Source organism: Zalophus californianus, chromosome 4 (genome assembly GCF_009762305.2).
Source record: "Zalophus californianus isolate mZalCal1 chromosome 4, mZalCal1.pri.v2, whole genome shotgun sequence".
Classification (NCBI taxonomy): Eukaryota; Metazoa; Chordata; class Mammalia; order Carnivora; family Otariidae; genus Zalophus; species Zalophus californianus.
Window position 1 is genome coordinate 160,622,924 of NC_045598.1, and position 20,647 is coordinate 160,643,570.

The following is a 20,647-nucleotide window of genomic DNA, read 5'->3' on the forward strand; positions in this document are numbered from 1 at the left end:
GAAGAAATGGAGTTTGCTGATAGAAATGTTGGAGCAGAAAGGCAACACCTTTTTTTTTTGAGTGGCCTTTCACCTTGGTAACTTCCAGTCCCAGCTAGAACCAGGAGATATCCCTTTTCAAATAGTTTAGTTTCTGAAATTGCAACTTGAATTCCAAAAGAGAATTAACCACAAAGTTTCAAATCTTCCCCAAAAGAGGTAGTTTAGAAATAATTCATGGGAGAGGTCAAAGGCTGTATTATTTTTTATTTTGTTATCTTGAGTTTGGCTATCTGCTATTCACACAGTTTTTTTTTTTCCACAGAAATTGTAACTTTTCAAAAGGCAGATAACATGCTCCATCAAAAAGGAGAAATATACCATTTCCAAAAATAAACAGTCACTTTCCCCTTAAAGCCATTGGGTTTTATGAAAGGAAGTGCTAGAAAGTGTGTTTCGTTTTAAGGAAATTGTAAATGTTTGACATATAATTTTCTGTCAAGATAAAGCATTTCCCTCATTAAATGGGAACAAGTGCTCACTGTAGTGTGCAGCAGATGACTTCCTGTATTTTTCTTTCTCTTTCTACCTAATGTTAAATTGTGCATTACAAGTAGTCAACTAAAACCCAAATATTTTACTCAGTCAATGAAAATGATATATTCTATTTTTATCAATGTTTATATAAGTGACATTCAAAAAGTTTTAATTTCCTCCCATTGCTTGTGATGTTTTTAGAATCATTCTTAACTCCAGGGACTTGCAGGAGTTCAAACTATCTCATCCCTCGACTGAATGATTTACTTCACAAACTCAATAGACACTGCACGGGAGGTAAATTCCTTTCAGATGGTAGAATTATTCTGAGAACAGAACCAAATGTCTCCTCAGCACTGGGAAAGAAACAAATGCCTCATTTCCCCTTTTCAGAAGGCCAGAGGACCGAAAATAACAATCAGAAGTTCCATACCACTGCAATCAGCCTCTGGGAAAGACATTTTAAACCAAATAATTTAGATGGCTTAAAAATTTATAGGATCAGTCATTATGTCTTTTAGATGATGTGAAAGAAATTTTCTTTTTTTTTAATGAACTGCATGAGAAGCTCTTTATGGTTTGAAATTTGAACTTCATGTTAGGGACCTAAATATACAACCATGCTCCTGTCTCTCAGTATTTAAGCTTCTTTTACTTCTCTCTATCCTATGTGCATCCCTACCCAAACTGTTATCCGTCCTTTCACAATCAAGTTTGCTGGATATGGGTAGACAGTTTTTTTGCTTTTACTTCCTCTTGCTCATTTTTGTCTTTGACCCATGCAATTGAACCATACATGTCACCCAAGCTCTCCTACAGGGAGAGGCCACATCCCAGTTCAAGATTCGTTTCTCAGGCTGCTTTTTCTTTCCTTCCCTTCCCTCTCCTCCCCTCCCCTTCCCTCTCCTTTCCTTCTTTTTTTTTTTTTTTTTTTGCCTTTCTGCTTATTTATAAGCCATGAAGGTAATACGTTTCACAGAACTTTTTTCTCTCTGTTGTAACACTCCTCACTACTGGTTTTTCTTTCTAATTCTGTTTTCTTTCCGATCTCCTTTTAACTATCCTGTAAAGAACTCTCAATTTGCTGTCTTGGATTTTACATTCTTATTATTTTAAAATGGGTTCATAATCTTAGTATGTAAATTCTCTGAAATCGCACATAAACTTGTGCCTGAGTGTTTGAACTAAGTGAGAAGGAAAGGTAGGCTAGTTTTTATCAGATTCTGAAATAGATCTACAACCCCCCAAATGGTTGAGTCATTGCTTTATATGCACTTTCAATTGATTTCACTTGCTGCATGGATTTACCACTTGTCTCCTCTGAGGGCACAGCAATGTAGATGGTCATCCAGATTTCACTCCTGAATTACAAATTTGTATTTCTCTGACTTCCAGATTCAAATTTTCCCATTGTCACCTCAGTCAATATGCCCCAAACTAAATTCATTAATCTTTCCCCCTTAAACCTGTTTCTTTTTAAATGTTGCAGATTTTTAGGAATGTAATCAACATCCCTTCAGTTACTGAATCCAGAAAATTAAGAGTTATATTTGACTCACTTTCTAATAGGTCATTATTTCTTGTTGATTCTAATTCCCTTTGTTCATGATTTTCCCCTCTATCTGCCTTTTCATTTGTCCCTCTTTGGTCATTTGGTCCCACCTCATTATTTCTCTCCTAGGATATCCTTTTGAGAATCAGATGAAAACCACCATCAACTCTATCTTCCCTCCCCATCATAGTACAGTGTATAGATAATGTACAGAGTCCAGAATCAGACTCTGGGTTCAAATCTTAGCTTGCCCACTTGCTAGCAGCGTGATATTTGCAAATGATTTACTTCTCTATGCTTAGTTTCCTTATCTGTCATAGGAAGCTAATAAGAGCACCCAGTTTACAGACTTGTTATCAGAACTGAATGAGTTAATATATGCAAAGGGCTCAGAAGATTGGCTTTTACTCTCCAAATATTTGCTAATATTTTAATAATAATGGCAAAACACCCATCTGGTCCCTCCACTTCCAAGCTTATCAACTTCCCAGTACATTCTTTCTACATTGTGACTGGGGAATTTTTTTCTAAAATGCAAATGTCAACATGGTCCTCATACATTGACAGCACTCCTTACTGCTTTCAGAGAAAAAAATGCAGCTTCCTTGATCTCCCTCAGTTTACTTCTCTAATTCCATCTTTCATTGTTCTCCTGGCTTTGATTCTGAGATTTAGGCTATGCATTTAGGTATATCCCACTCCCTGCCATGAATCCTGGCAAATATACGTGTTCTTTGAGCTGTCTGGAGTATGCCCTGTTTTCTTTATTTTGAAGACTTAGCTGTTATCATCCCATTAGAGCCATCCTGCCTGTGTTTCAATCGTGGATCAACTTTTACCAGCTACGCATAACCTTGGGCAAATTACTCAAGTTCTCTGTAGAATTTATAAAATGGGACTAGCCATAGTATTTATCTCATATTGTTATTGTTGGGACTACGTTAATACACATAAAGCTTAAACAATGCCTGAATTGTAGTAAGCATTCAGCAAAATCCTTAAGAAAACTGCAGATGCTGTATTTTGCCCTCATCCTGTCCCTGCCATGATTTTAATATTTCTCTTGTGTATTTCACTAGTGCCCTGGCACCTTAGCCTCATGTGTAGCAAAATATGAAATACAAAATATAACTGTGTGTTCATCTGTCTCTCTACCCACCAAACTCTCGTTTCCTTGAAGCTACAGACTGAATTACATCTTTTCTCTCTTCCCAATGGCCTGAACCCCATCTGCTATATTACCAGAACTCAACAAATATTTGTAAAATAAAGACGGATGAACATTCTTATCCCCCAGAAGAGAATGTGAAAAACAGTTGTTACATATTTTTGAATGAATGGATAAATCTATTAATCATACCTTGGTATAGCAGGAGTATGCTCTAAAGTGACTTAGTAAGAAAACCAGCCCGTGGTAGAGAGTGGAGGCTAAATATTATTTCCTTTCTTCCTTTTTTTTAATTCTTTGTTACTAATTAAATCCTTGATCACATAATACAATGTTTGACTCATGTGTGCTCAACGTATGTGGTGATGAGCTTAATCGCCTCTGAACATAAAGATGACTGGTGAATGTCTGATGGTCATAGTACCGGATTATCCTTCTCAGAAGAATTCCAAGCCTTGTATCCATGCCATTATTACTGTAAACTATTTAATTCCAGCAATAACTGTGAATTGCCAAAAACATGAAGCAATAAGCTGAGTTTTGATGCTATGATAACACCAGGGCAATATTTTTTTAGTGGGTAATGTTTCTAAGAATAAGTGTGGCCAAATGTTTGCAGACAAGGGTTAGACAAAAATAAATGTGTTACCCAAAAGCCTTACAAAATGGATGCAATTCAGTTTGAAATGATTATTTGCCTAAAACACTACTATTGCCTGTTTGGAACAAGAAGAGGACAGGTTGGTGAATTATTTCAGAAAGTGTTAAAAATTATACTTAGTTTAAATGTATCTTGTTTTAGTAGGAAAAGTTCTGTGAAACTAAACAAAAATAATCCCTACATGCAAAGATGGATTTACAATTCCTGGACCAAGCACATGTTAGGGAAAGGATAAATTTCCAGCCAACACTTCTTGAGAATGCTTTTATCATGTAACTTTAGTGAGTTATAAATACTTTAGAAGGCATAAAAGTAAATAGACTACAATTTTTTCAGCATTTACTACGGATAGGCACCGATGCTATATGTTTTATAAAAACTTCTTTTAATTTACTATAAACTCATCAGGTATGTATTATGATCCCATTTTGGATAAGAAAACTGAGGCTGAAAGAAACTGCTTGGATGACTGTCAACAGTTAAATGCTCTTGAGCACTGTATTCAGACATTTTCCATGGAAGAAGTTTGCTTATAGATAGCACTTAATAAATTTGTGTTTAATTGAACCTTGTCACTTGGAGGAGAAAGAAGGCACTAAAGTTTAATGAGTCACCTATGTCATGTGTTGTTTGCTTTTATAGGCAGTACCTAACTTAATCCTTTCCCTATCACTGAGAAGTAGACATAATTATCCTGACTTTATAAAATGATGAAACATCTTCATAAAGTTTCAATTAGTTGCTGGCAAGACAGAAAACTCACTAGAAAATTTCTTCTCTTACTTTGTAGTGTTACATTCAGGCTGTCTCCGTAAGTGATTGGGTCAAGTTGGAAATGGAGGACCCTTAAAGTCAATTAAACATTTTGGCTTTTGTATTATAACATAGCTCATGAAGATTTTGGAAAATCTTTTAGATTACTTTTTGAGTTCTTAAGATACACATTTTTAAAAATCGATGCATAAAAATCAATTGTGGTATATTGGTTTTAGGCATATTTGCATATATTTAAATGTAAAAGTATAACATTTGCATAAAAAACCTTGATAAATAATAAATACATTTGATAAATGAGTTGTTGGTCACAAAAGTAGGGAAAGGTTTTACTTACATGTTTTAGAATTAGGATGAAATAAAAGTTCATTTTAGTGACTGATTTTAATCCAGTATTATGGTATGCGTTATTTAAAATTTCAAATTCACCATAATAAAGACTGTGACACCAGTGAAAATGAAGATATGCAGAGAATTAAAATCTTGATAGAAACCTTATTAAGAGGCATTTTCCATTTTTGTGTCTTTTGAGTCCTTAATAATCAAATATTTGGTCAGAATATTAACTATAGAATTAAAGAAAACAACAATTAACAAGAAGCAAATAAAACCTATGGTTATGAGAGCACAGAACCCACTGGAAAATGGGATAATAGATTTACATGATGACCACAAGTCCTGCAATTAAATCAGAATTTATTTTAGGATTGTATCATTAAAAAGAAAATAAATGTCAAGAGGCCTGAAGTATTAGACAATTCGTCTCTCTTATTTTTGTTTGTTTTGGATATGCTATATCACAAAAAAGACACAGTTACTTTTCACATACCCTGAGATGCTACATGGGTAGCATCTAACAGTATCATAATTGTTCAATAAATGTTTCTTGAACAGATGTTTGGTTGCCTGCTGTTGCCCCCAAACTCCAAACCTCGCCAGGAATTTTACTTTTGCAGTCACTTCCACCCCTGCCTCTAAAAGTTTAAAGACATATTTATTGGACAAATACTCAGAAAAGAAGTGAAATTATGATAAGTAGGCAGATATATGAGCTCTGTGAGAATCACCAGGGCTTGATATTTCTAACATCATGAAAAAAAAGAAAGAAAGAAATACTCAACTCCATGTGCTTTAAGTCTCAGGATGATAAGAAAAATATGTTTTCGATGTTCCCCCTAATGTATTCAGTTCAATATGAGAATAGATATGTCTCATATTAATATTTAATTTCTAAATACTCATGAGCTCCATTAAAATTCTCTGGCAAAATCATACCAAGCTTTCCTTCCAGTGGACTCTAACCCAAGGTTTTGGCAGGCGCTGACTGATTAGCAGGTTTTTTCCTTCCCAATCACATTTCTTAGCACACCCAAATGGAGCTCTGGGAACTTACTGTTTAAAAAATATTCTTTACAAAGTATATTAAGGACTTGTTTAGACTATCTAAAGGAGATAAAACTCAAGGTAATGGAGTGTAATAGAAAAATGTGAAATGTCTTTAAAACAAGATCCCTTCATATGGAATTATCGTCTATATTCATATCTATACATGAAAGTATGGAATTGAGCTAATTTTTCATATAGCTCAAGTCCACTATTAAAGAACCCTCTGTGGTATGTATATTGCATATGCACATGGAACCACCGCATGAATGGTCACATAAGCCACAGCTTAGTGACAACCATAACTTTCAGACATAATTGGTGTTTTCTTTCACTCATCACTATTTACGATTCATCGCATCTTCACTCAGAGAAAGGCTGATTAGCGAGCAGAACTACAGAAGATGACTTTAAGCTCCAAACTTTGAAGAGCTCTCCTGAGACTAGGGAAAGGATCTGTTTGAAGTGGACAAGCGTTCACAGAGGCACTCATTCAATAATTGTTGGGTGGGGACAGGCAGATGGATAGATATCTTCTAAAGAGACAGGCCTACAATATTTTCAATGGTTAAGTGGCTCCAGATATTCTAGTCATATTAAAAATTTGTATTTTCAACACCTGAAACTAATATAACACTGTATGTTAACTATACCAGGATTTAAAATATATATATATATTTCCACTGTCACAAAGACAGCCCAGAATAAATATGCTTGATGCCCTGGTTAGGTCTTCTCTACACAGGACTAAACATAAGTGATCTTAATAAAGACTTTTAATAACAAAGATTCTTTCCCCTTCGTAATAGTTATTGGGATCTTCTGTATCTCCCAATAAGCAACTCTTCCTTCTCCCCCTCTACAAAAGAAATAATTAATATTAGTTTTAAAATAGGAATCTTCCTGAAACTCTCCCAGGACTCTGAATTAATCTTTAACATTGGCTAATTTCTGTCTTCTGTATTTAAGTGTCTAACACCATAACATCAAATGTTTATCCAGGACAGCATCGCAGGTTTTATCTAAGGCTAAAATGAGCAAGCAAGAGAGAAGAAACTAGAAAGTTCTTTTAGAATGATACTGTGAATTCACAAGTTCAAGCTTATGAATACATTCTCTGATGTTAACAAACTTCATGCAATGCTTCTAAGAATAGCGTTATTTTGCTGCTTTTATACAGCAATCAATACAATCTAGAAAGTTGTATTGAATATTTACTTGTTCCATGTTAAATAAAATATCTACTATACCAAATTGAAGAAATTCTTACCACCTTCTTTAGTGCAAAGGTTGACGAGGTTATGCACTGTGTCCATCAGCTCCAGCTGCTGCTTCTGAAGGACACTATTATTGGTGGTGGCTCTGTTCAACTGTTTCTCCAGTTCCTGGATTATATACGTTTGACGAGTAACCAAGACTTGAAGATTCTCTCTCTCTTCTTTTAAGGTGTCCAACTCTTCCTTGTGCTTTCCTTCCATTTCTAAGATTTTATGTTCTAATAAACTATAAGGAAAAAAAGACAAGACTATTTTAAAAATGCTATACAAAAATATATGACTCAACTAGATCCTGAGTTTATTTAAAGTTAGAAATTTTAGTTAGGTACGTCACAATGGAAATATTTTATAAGTGACAGTCTCAGAATATACACAGATGAATGGATAAAGAAGATGTGGTGTGTGTATATAACACACACACACAATAGAATATTATGCAGCCATCAAAAGGAATGAAATCTTGTCATTTGCAACGATGTGGATGGAACTGGAGGGTATTATGCTGAGCGAAATAAGTCAATCAGAGAAAGAGATGTATCATATGACCTCACTGATATGAGGAATTCTTAATCTCAGGAAACAAACTGAGGGTTGCTGGAGTGGTGGGGGGTGGGAGGGATGGGGTGGCTGGGTGATGGACATCGGGGAGGGTATGTGCCATGGTGAGCGCTGTGAATTGTGCAATCACAATTGCACAATTGTGTTGAATCACAGACCTGTACCTCTGAAACAAATAATACATTATATGTTAAAAAAAGAAGAAGATAGGAGGAAGGGTAAAATGAAAGGGGGAAATCGGAGGGGGAGACAAACCATGAGAGACTATGGACTCTGAGAAACAAACTGAGGGTTCTAGAGGGGAGGGGTTGGGAGGATGGGTTAGCCTGGTGATGGGTATTAAAGAGGGCATGTATTGAATGGAGCACTGGGTTATACACAAACAATGAATCATGGAACACTACATCAAAAACTAATGATGTAATGTATGGTGATTAACATAACATAATAAAATTTTTAAAAAAGAATATACACATATAACATATTCTAATATGCATAATATGTTATTTATATAAACATTTAATACACATATTAATTATAGGAGTTACATATATAACATATCAAATAAAGAATTATTAGACCATTTGTTGTCAGAGCAATATTTATTTCCTGGGGTACATCTCATATCCAAGGTAGCTGACATGGACCCAAAGAATTTTAGTCTGTAAAAGTTACAGTATAATTTTCATTAAGGAAATAGGTCCAATAAGAAACTAATAGAAGAGTCCAGGAAAAATACAAACAAAATATAGAAACTCTTTTTTTAATTTATGTTGCATTCATTTGGGATTCTCAAAACATTAACAGTGATTAAATTTCACAATAGTTCTGTGGGGTCAGTTAATAGTATATTGATGCAGAACCCACAGGACCAGAAAGTAAGCTATACAAAATCTCAGTGAATTAGGTTTCTTGGGATTTCTGATGGTTGGTCCTGTATCATAACCACAGCTTACCTTGTCTCTCAACCTAAGTTTCAGAATGAGGGCTAAAACCACCAGTTCCCAAATCACTGCATAGATGGTTCTGCACAGCACGACCACAGACTGGTGGTGTGGTCTTACACAAAGACATGGGATTTTGCTCAGGGTGATGTAATCTTCAACTGAGAACCTTCCTTCTCTCAGAACTCTTCAGAAGATACTCCCTTTGCATATAGCACATTAAAAATGATAGGGAATGCAGAAGCACTCTTGGATCCTAGCAACTGACTGTAAATAAAAAGTATTTATATTTTATAGAGTGTATAATATACTAAGATTCCTCAGAGGAAAGCCTGATTCAGTTTCCTCAGTTCCATTTTCAGAAGGTTCAACCAGTCCTTAGTTTACAAGGTGTTATTCAAATGTAACATACCAGACTGGGCACTTAATTTACCTTGGAGAAATATAGCACTGAATCACTCCTATAAGTTTGCAAAAAGGGGACTCCCGGGAATTTTTTAAATTTAATACTTAAATCATAAAATAGAGCATGTTAGAAGAGCCAAATTTTCCTACTTGATGTACTGGGGGATGAGCTAGAATATCTGATTGTCCTTTACACAGATTAAGAAGTGAGGAGAGAAGTGCACATGAGCATTCTGGATCTTTGCCAACCAACCTGTCTCAAGAAGATGTAGATCAGAATATGGCAGGGAAGTTTCCTGTTGAACCACATCTGAAAAACACTGGGATGCTTCTATTCATGTTACCTTACTAATTTGCAACACCTTGGGTAGCATGTCTAGATTCACATATGAAAATTTCCACTGAGACCTGTCAGGGGCACCACTCTGACTTGTGCAAGATAAGAGAAGCCACATCTCTAGTTTGGGTTGCTCTCATTCCATGGGACACCAGTAGTGAAAGAAACCCTACCCTGATTGTTAAGCAAACTCAATTTGGATAGAACCTGGGTATAGTGATTAGGGAAATTTGTGATGGCCATCTGTATTTTGAAGACATCTTTTGGAAATGAAAACCTTAGGCAAGGAAGTCAGGGTAAGATAAAAGAAACATCTGTAAAGAGTAGGTACGATTCACAGTCTTTTAGTGTTTTCTTCTGTGTCAATAATTTGCTGCTGAAGTTAGAGGTTAAAAAATAAACTAAATAAAACAAACAAACAAACAAAAAACCGTTCTCTATTGGTTAAAAAGTTTATCTAACCACTGGTTAAGTGTAGTGCACTTGCTATGGAGTCAAAGCACGTTTTCTCTGTGTCTCATAATCTTTGGCCTTCAGATCTGAGAATTAACCACAACTGATGCCTTAGCTCATTCTCAGTTTACTTTTTTAATTTTTTGTTTTCCTCCTAAGGATCAGATGCAAGATGCCCATAATGTAAAGTCAGTTAACTTACAAAAAAATTGTCTTTTAAATTCACAAGAGTTATAGTATACTACTAAGAAACCTTAAAATTAGCTGTTAAAATGATAATAATAATGTAAAGATCAAAATTTGGATGATATAGTCATATAATACTGAATAAAAATATGAATTACCATTTTGTTCCTACAAAAAGATGAGCATTGGCCTTTCCGTTTTCCTAATCAGTAGGTAACATTCTGGCTTAGAAAATATGATGCTATAGCTATAACTTGCATTTATTGCTTGCTAAGTGCCAACAGTGTTCTCAGTACTATGTAAAATAGAAAATGATACCACTCCTACTCTAAGGATTTATTTTTAGAGAGAATACCTCAAATAAAACAATAGCAGCTGTAAGAAACTTTTGTTTCAGATATAATGCTGTTTAAAATTTTTTTAAATCAATGTTTCTCCACTTCTTTTGATACACTCCCTATTCAAGAGAGTATATACTTAAAGATGGCTACTACCTGCGATGTCAATAAAGGAATTTTGCTTGTTTGTTTTGGTTTTCAGGATAATTTGGAAAGAGCTGAAAATTTAAAGTTGATCAAAGCATTCTCTGATGTCAAAGAAAACAACTTGAAACTGGCTTATGGAAGAAAAGGCCTGCATTTCCTGAGTAAAAGGAATATGCACTTAACATGATGAAAAGAACATTAATTTTCATAATTCACTGAACAACCTTTAATGCACGTGACTATCAAAAGAAATCCAAATAGCCTGTCATCTTAAAATAGATATTAATGCAAAGTAAAGAAGGGACTGCCCACAGAAGTAAGAACCATGCTCTGCATGCATCACAGATACCTCACAGGGTTTGGAATGAAATATATTCAAGAAAAAATAATATGCATGAAAACTATTGGCAAAATGGAAACATGTCACACTGTTTCCCAAATGGCAAGTCTTGCCAGTTAACTATCTCTTCCATTTTCTCATCTCATTTCTTCACTTGGAGTTCCTTTAATAACTTTTATATTATAGTAATTATCTATTAAATTTATTAGGTATATCCTTTATATTAATCATAACTTTTTAGACTTTTTTGGGCAGGATTGATCTCTTCTAGGCCCTTCCTTCCATTTTCTCCAACACTGCTCATCCCTTACTTCCATCTTCTCTTCATATTTGGCTTAAAAAAAAAACCCCAAAAAACAAAAATTATTCTCTTTCCTTAGATACATCTTCTCATCCATTGGTTATTATCTACTTGGGAAGTCAGCCCTTCTCATTACTCCAAACTGGTCTGAATCCAAAACTTCCTTGCCAGAAAAAATTCACATGCTATCTCTATTAATCTCATTGTTGTAATATACCATTATAATTGTGTAGTCCTTTTAAGCCCTTATCTCCTTTGATTCTTAAAGCAATATAGAGATATAGACTGGGTAGATATCACAAGCCCCAGTTAATAAGAATCTAAGTATCTTGTCCAAGAATCATGCACTAATTGTGTCAGAACCGAGATAAAAAGTCATGTCTTCTAACTTGTCAGACTAGAAATGTGCCCATGACATCCCAGTGCTATGAAAACTAGCATGAGAGTCTCTCTTTGATTTAATATCTTCTACTTATTTCTTCTATATTGTTAGGAAGCAAGAAATCACTTTAACATCTCCTTAGTAATTGTCACTCTCCATCTGGTTATTCTGGGAGCTTGTCTTTCACAGTATTTTAGCCTCTTGATCTTTTACATGTATAAAAACTGTTTCTTTGTCAAGCCAGTTTTTTTTTTTTAATCTGAATTAAGATTTTCTTAAGCACCACTCTGCCTTAACCCCTCTGTCATTTAGTGTAATTTTATCCCATTTTTTCCTGGAGTCTTTTATTGGTTCTCTTACATTTTCCCTATCCAGATCAATTGGAAGAGGCTACCTCAGCTAGATACAGAGAACTACAAGTAAAGGCTGATAATATTACAGCTCCAGCATCCTAAAATTAGACAGGCAACATAGTTATATTTTCCCTGATGTTGTCCTGCAGCAATAAGTTTAGTTTAGACTTAAATGCATAATCCAAAATGTGGATGCCGATTCCAAACTCCAATGCACTGTTTTCTAGAGTGCATTCTGCATATTTTTATCAGGTGTACGAGTCCCACTTTCAAGTCTTTGGGAAGCTTAGATTAAAGAAACAGTTTTTATCATGATGCATCTTTTAGGATTAGTGTTCCATGGAACAACAATTTATGAAACTGTGTACCTATATCTATACAAATGGAGTTAGAAATCTGAAGACAGTATTTCTCACAGGATTCCAAATACTTCCTGTTTCCCATCTTTCTGGAAACACTCTGAGAAGAGACATGCATAAAATTTTGGCACTTAACTTCTAGTTTGAAGCAGAGGTGAACTTTAATGAAGAATAAAATAAACAAAATAATCTAGGCCTTGAACTTCAGTAAAAGGTTCTAATTGAGTATATACAAAACCTGATTTGAAGTTTTTGGTTGACTTCTTTCCATTTTCACAGTCTGCCTCCTCAAACATATCTTATTGGAAATATTTCAGATCATTGAACACATCTTGAAACTTTCACAGAAAAAGCTCTCCCTTTCAAATTGTTTCCCACAATAGAGTTCTTAACATAGCAGCCAATGAATTCACAGTGGTGACAGTTTCCTAAGCAATATGTGTGTAAAGATAGCCCTTAAACAAGGAGGAAGATGTTGAAAATATAGAAAACTTCTCAATTTTATCTGTCTGAAACTGCTTACAGATGTTTCCATTTTTTAATTATTTTCAATATGTAAGGTGTCAACATGTGTTGCAAATATGGGTTTTAAAGACTGATTTTTTTTCCCTCTTCAAACAAGGGTATAGTAACTTCAGGTTACATTTATACTTTAAATTTCTAACTTGAACATAGCAAATTTAAAATTTATAGCTAAATACTTTTGTAATTTAAATGTGGAGCAGAAACATAGATTACTACAAGCAAACATTGGCAAATACTTTTTTTTAATAGTTTGGGGTAAATAAGAATAAACTAAATATGTTATGGGAGCCAGAAAGCAAGAAAAAAACAGATACACTTAAAAATATAAAAACCTAATACTTCTATAAAAAAACTGCACAATAAATGACAAACTACAGAAACACATATCTGCAGCATATATGACAAAGTTTTAATGTCCACTGAAGAGCACATATGAGTTAATAAAACAAAGATAAACAATGTAATGGAAAGATGAGAAACACACATGAATAGGCTAGTCACAGAAGAAGAAATGCAAATGGTTAATAAACATGAAAAGATGTACAACCTAACTTTTCAAGTAGACAACATTAATAAAATGGTTAACAAGGTTTGGGGAAATTAGAAAGCCCATGCACACTTGGGAAGAAATATAAAATTTGGAGATAATTTGTCAATATGTATGAAAACTTAAATAATCACATAAAAATTCTAATAAATTGTAAATTATAGTCTATCTATACTAGGAATGAGAGATAGGTGTATATAATTACATGTTTAAAATATCCATGATAAATTTTTATGAATTAGAAATAAACCCAACATGTAAAGAATAGTTATAATCTATACACATATGCATTTATTATACATATACGTATTTAAACATGTGTGTGATTGGATATTAGTGTGTGTCTGTGTAAACACAACAAATATTCACACTCAACATGATGTATGTCTTAGTATATTCATAGAAAAAGTATATATTCTTCTGGAAGAATAAGCACCAAACTTAAACTGTCAGTGATGATTCTCTGCAGGGGGTGGTGGTGGTGGAGGAGTATGGAATTAAGAAGACTGTGTCCTTCAATTGTATACACTTCTACCTAATTTAATATTTAGATAAGTTTGCCTTACTTTTTTACTAATCAGAGAGATGTGTTAGATAGTCATGAGTCTAGAATGGTTTGGGAAGATGTTATCTAGAAATTTAAAGACTGGGCTGAATTAGTGAAATTCAAAATGTGAACTGATAACCTTGGGAGCCATGCAGTATGCTTTTGGGGATGCAGAATAGCAGTGTGAACATCATCTCTACTGTATTTATGTTAAGAACAATTAATATTTTACAATATTTCATGTAAACTATGTGGTTTGTGTTTTCCATTAAAAAATATTTTTTAGTTGTGTTTGTGTGTATAGAGATATAAATGACATTTGTTGCAATAGAGCTCCCGGGACATCTGCCAGTTCATCATTCATTCAACGTTCAAAAAGCACTTAATACTATATATACAATGTGTAGAGAATTGTGCCTGGGAGCATGAAGACAAAGATAAATAAAACACAGTCTCTGTGTTCCAGAAGGTCACAGCCCAATAGTAGAGAAATAGATAAACACACACACACACACACACACACACACACACACACACACAAACACACTCACACACATTACAATGTGATGGGATAAGTAAAATAATGGGGGAAAACAATGTAGAGTTATCATATAAGTTGTAATGACCAAATCTATTGGGCAGAGTCAGAGAAAGGTTCTTAGGTTAACATCTGCACAGAGTTTTGAAGGGTGAATGGGAGTTTCTCAGTTGAATAAAGAACTACAGAGCATTTCAGACAAGTCAAACATCAAAAATCTCTGAAATAACATCAAGTCTTCAGTGTGATACTAACAACCAGCATGATTAAACACTTGTGATGTGTGTCAGGCACTGTTCTCAGAGCTTTACATGCATTAACCCAATTAATCCTCACATAAACTCCATGCACTACTATTATCATCACCCCAGTGTTAGAAATTAGGAAACCAAAGTACAGTGAGTTTAAGTAACTTGTCCAAAGTCACACAAATAATACATGGCAGAGCTGGTTATAGCAGGATAAAGGAAAAGTAAACCCTAGGCAGTCTGGCTTCAGAGCTCATGTTCTTAGCTATCAGACCATACTTTCTAAAATATAAGACTTGTATAAGTAGAGCTACCACATTAGGATTATAATGATCACCAACTGTGTTCAATGCTAAGAAACTTGAACTTTCTTCAGTTAGTTACAGAGAACCAGTAGGGGATTAGGCAGATGTTCTCTAGAGATTGAAAAGTTCGGCTGAATTAGTGTTGGGGACCTAAACAAAAGTGAAAAATAATCTGACTTGCATTTTAGAAAGAAGACTTTGCAGAGTTCTGGATGATCAGTTTGAAAGACATGGGGCTTAAAGCACAGAGGTCACTGCAATGGCTGAGAAGAATCAATGGGAGTTTGACCTAAGATATAGTCAGTGGAAATAAAATGAACAGGACAGATTGAGAAAAATATTTAGGAGATGGAACTGACAGCCTCAACAGTCACTGTGAGTTGTGAGGAATCAGGGAAAGGAAAAAATTAATATTACCCTTGGATTTTTAGTTTGATTCAGAATTCTCTTCCACTCTAAAACCCTAGATTAATGAAACTGAAATTTAAAAATGCTATATGCCATTAAATACATTTTTAAAAAACATGAGAAGAAGAAAAATGTTCTATTCAATCAGTCTGTAGGTATTCCATTTTCAAGGTATAGAATAGAATAATATAAATTTAAAAACTTTTTATTGATCCCTACTATACACAACTAACATAATTCAGCCTAATCTAATGCTAGCAGTTAGCAGGATTTTACCTTAGTATTTTGTGAAGATCTTATCAAATAGAAAAGAACTTTAATTTAAAGACTGTGACTTAACTTTTCATTTCTTTAGGCAACTTAAGTATTAAAAAATCAATATTTTAAGAAGCCATTACAGTAATTTGTAAGGTATAATTTAGTATCTTGAAATTACACACATTTCAATCAGTTAAAATTAATTAACTTAATAACTTCTCATAAACTCCAGCTAAAAGATAGATGAGGCTTGTCAAATAAGTTCAGTGAATTCCCAAGGTAAAATAAATAGTTTATATTCCCTACTTCAGTATTAGCAGGAATAAATAATGATCTATATAGAAATAGGCCAAAAACAACTGGCCGACTCCTTTCTTCAAACTTCTATTTGTTTGTGTAAAGAGGATAACTTGACAGCCACATCAATTAATCTTGAGGATGCATCATGCTGGAAAAATATTTTTATAATAATTAAGACAGAGAATCATTATGGACTTCAACCCTAATTTTGCTTTCATAAACTAGCTGTTTGGTCATGGACAAGTAAGTAAACTTGACCTTTGTGGACTTCACCTTCTTTATACATAAAATAGAAATAATAATAGATACTTTGCAGAATTAGTTGGAGGATTAGCTGTAATGTATGCAAAGCACCTGGCATAGATGTTCACCCCTATTAGGTAGGCAGGTAGCAGACAGTTTTGATAAAACTATGTTGAAGTGGCCATCACATGGGTAGTTTCACTTCACTCTGAATGGTAATGAAAATTTGCCTAATCTTCTATCTACATATTCAACACAAGTATCAGGAAAGCCCAAGTGCTCCATCTTTGTATATGCAAGATGCTCACTTCCCTTCCTGTATACCCTGGTGAGGCAGAAGAATTTCTTCTGGAATATATTTTTACCCGGCTGTGCTCCCACCTTGGGAAAAGTTGGGGTTAAGTCAGAGATGGGCAGGTGCCTTGATCAGTTCACCAAATTTTAGGTGAAAAGATTCAGCTCAAGGGATTTGCATTATGACATCTTTCCCTGTCCCTCTCCTCGCTTCTATTGTCTTGAACTGACCTGGCAGGAAACGTACTCAAAGAATCTTAGAAAAGTTGACAATTACATGTTCCACTTTGTGATCCAACCCCCTATGTGCAATGTAAATATTAATGCTTCCCATTTCTTGGGATCTTGGTTGATAATTTCAATTACATGGGCCAATTACTGATCTTGTACTTGCAAATGCTATTTCTTTGAGGTAAGAAACAAAACCATTTTGACATTAGGATGGCATTCAACAAAAGAAAAAAAAACATTCCTTAAAGAAAGCAAACTGGAAGTTTCTTGGAGTCACCCCCAGTAGATTGTTAGGAAAACAAACAGTAGAGCAAATGTTGCTAATCCTATTCTTGCTTTGTGCCTTTGGCCATTTAAGGGATAAAGAAGTGAATCTAATGAGGCCAAAAATCCTTTTTCAACCCTACAAGTGATGCATTTAATTTGTCAGGATGTAAATCAGCAGGACCTCTCAGCATGATTGTGTAGCATAATCCTGTCCATAAAATATTCCTCCTTGTTCTGCCAAAGAAGTGGTGGACCCTCCTAAGGGCCAGCTCACCGACTTGGCAGCTGAGTCCCCATCATACTCAAAGCTGGTAAGTCACACACCCAGACACAACCCCTGACATTCCATGGGGAGGAAGCAAAGCTTAATTTAGATAATCCCCTTTGCAAAGTGTATTAGCTGATCCAAACCAGACCTGGCCAACTAAAGGCATGTTGTTCCTACATTTCAGAGATGCCTAAATGTAGAAATAGCTTCTTGTTACATTTGGAGGATTAAGATTCGTTTAAGGAATAGGTAGGGATAATCAATAAACTTCTTTAAAAATATATATAAACAGTTTCATGCTTGACTTTGACCTTCTGTCCACTTAAATTGTATTGGGTGGTGGGGGGGGAGTACTTCTTTGTTGCTCTAGAAAGCGCTTGGCAGAGTTCCTGAATTCCATTTCATATATGGAAATAAACAATAACAATAAAGAGAATAGGGAAAGTATGCTGTACATCACAAAAGGATATTCTTGGTTTTTTATAAAATACTTTTTTTCTGAGTGGTTCATAGAAGAATATGCCTAGTTTAAGAATAAACGTTCCACCAACACTTCTTTAAACATATTGGACCCTTCTACAGGAAGACACAGATAACAAAGAGACACAGCAATGTCAGGAGATACAGCACATTGATAGAAAAATACCCCCAGGAACCACAGGTGAAGTAATGCTACACTTGAGCATCAAAAAAGAAAGGGGTGCAAAGGAGGAGTAAAAGATGCATGTAAGTTTTTGTCAGCATGAGCACAGAGATAAATTTCAAGTTGAAACCTAAATCCCTGAAGTCATTGTGAAATACCTACATTTCTGGCAAGAGGAATTGTTAGAACTCTGAAAAAATTATCACTAGCAATAAGCGTTGTGACTTGTATATATAAAGACCTGAATTTTCCTTAGAAATTAGAACTTAATAAAGGAAAAAAAATCATCAGCAGAAGGCATGTATGTGCTGGGATTAGGAACGAGACGCCTCTACTTGACCTGCAGCAGACAGAGCTCTTTTGAGGGCGTGAACCTTCACTCAGCTTTACCCATGGAACAGAGAGAACAACTTTTAAGCAATTTCCCTTAAACAAACAAACAATGTCATGGTGAGAATTCCATAGTAGGAGATGATACTAGATGCCATATCAAGAATTGATGGAAAACAAAAAACCCAAAATGGTTGGGAAATAAGGTAGAGGGGATATATTTTTTAAAAAAGAAAGAGAAGAAAGAAAACAAAAGAATGAATGAATATGAGAAGGAAGGAGGGAAAGAGAAGGAGAGACAGAGACACGGTGGGGGGGGAGGGAGAGAGAGAGAGTGAGAGAGAGAGAGAGAGGGAGTGCGAGAGCTGAGTACAAGTGACGCTTAAGGACAGCATTTGTTTTTGTAGTTAAGAGTGAGACCTTTCAGTCCTCCCAGGTTTTTTTATGGTATCCTGACAGCTCAAGTGTCAGATGCAGACCTAGAGATAATACACATATCAGCAGGGGAAGAATTGAAGAATGCAGATTCATGCTGACAACTTTTTAAAAGATAAATCATATATGGTAACATACTTAGTGAGAGACTGAAACCACCCTAGGTTACACCTTAAAATGAAATACCATGCAGTTATTAAGAATGATATTAGAGGGATATTTATTCATGAGAAATGATAGCTATTTCCAAAGAAAGCAGGCTGCAAAACAGCTTGGATAGGAGGACACAGCTTTCCATAAAAAATATATTTACATATAATATACAGTGACACATGCAGTTTTCTCAATGTGACAGGACTGTGATTTTTAATTTTATTTTGTGTACTTTCTCCTTTTTCTCCAATAAAGTGTTATTTATGTAATTATAAAAACAAATAACCTAAAAAATAAGGTAAAGTTGACAATATTTTACTTATTTATTCCTAGACAAAGTTTTCACAATATCATCTTGAAATATATAACTCAAGATGTTCACTGTTAGCAACAACGTTAAAGCATGGTGGGACTCTAAAACCAAGGGACAGTTGATGTAAAGTATACCTGTTCCATGTATATGTCTGGTTACTGTGAAACAGCAGTGGGATAAATGGTACTTTTCAGCAGGATTTTCAATTCCAAAACATTTCATTATGCAACCAGTTCAGGGTCAAGTCCTGTCAAGTTTATTTATAGTTATACAGTTTACCCCATGACACAGTACAAAGATAAATAAATGTAAAACTTAGAAATACAAGTCATAGAGCATGCATGACCCCTTTCAGACTCTAAATCAACAGCCAGGTTTATCTTCTTCATGGAAAAGCTTCATTATAATTGCTGTCATTAAGGGCCACTTTTAGCGTAAAGTTGGGGAATCCTTTTAGGTTGCAGATAGTGGTATTGAGAGACCATGTGCTACAGTGCAAAGAGCAGGACTAGGAAGAAAGAAGCCTGGATTACATTCCCAGTTGTAACCCTAGCAATCTGTGTGACCTTGGAAAATCACTCACTTCTACTGAGTCTGTTCCCTCATGTATAAAGTAAGAGTACTAGCATTCCTCATGGTGCCTTCCTGGTTTGGAATATGGTGGAAATTCTAGTTCCAATGACATAAGGCATTTAACTAATTTCTAGCAACACAATGGTCTTTAAATCAATATAATGCATAAGAACTGAAACCTCTTCAAGCCATCCTAATGGCCAGGCGTCAGTTAATAAGCAATACATTTATTTGTCCTACAGAGGTCAGTGCTTTGACTGAATTGGCCATCATGAATGTCAATGACTTCAAAATGATATAGTCTATACGTCATCTCAAGATCTCTAGGTCCCATTTCACTTACCTGAGATGATTCATAGTTTAAAAAACACATCTATAAAACTAAGCAAAGAAATTTATTATATCCAGAGTAAATGGCTTTAAATGTGGGAAAGGGGATGGTGAGCAACTCTTGAATCAGCTTTACGGGTAAATAACTTTCTGGGAAAAATAAAATTTGCTTCTCTCTGGTGCAAGATCCCTGAATTCAACAATCTCATAGCTTTGTACAAGCTTAAGGGCAGGTAGAATGACAATTCAAGTTACAGAGTTTCAGAGACTACTTTTTTTCTCTATTGCTATAGATGTCATTCTGCTGAAAATTGTCAATATTTTGTGCCACTGAATTTAGTCACAGAATCAATTCTTGTGGCTATGGTGGGATCTGAACAACTAAACATTTGATAAATTAGTGCTAAAAGTTATAAAAACCAAATATTTCAAGAGTGTAAGCAATAGTATTATTTGT

General features: G+C 34.8%; 1 protein-coding gene across 5 annotated transcripts in view; it reads right to left on the reverse strand.

Moving 5' to 3' along the window:
• Positions 1-20,647, reverse strand: part of ANGPT1 (angiopoietin 1) — a 245,927-nt gene that overhangs the window by 62,893 nt on the left and 162,387 nt on the right. For 4 of the 5 annotated variants that reach the window (XM_027577787.2, XM_027577761.2, XM_027577796.2 and 1 more), the window contains one exon: positions 7,325-7,557. In XM_027577787.2, coding sequence (XP_027433588.1) covers positions 7,325-7,557 — 233 coding nt within the window. The remainder of the gene's footprint in view (positions 1-7,324; positions 7,558-20,647) is intronic. The other variant, XM_027577770.2, reaches the window with a different exon arrangement.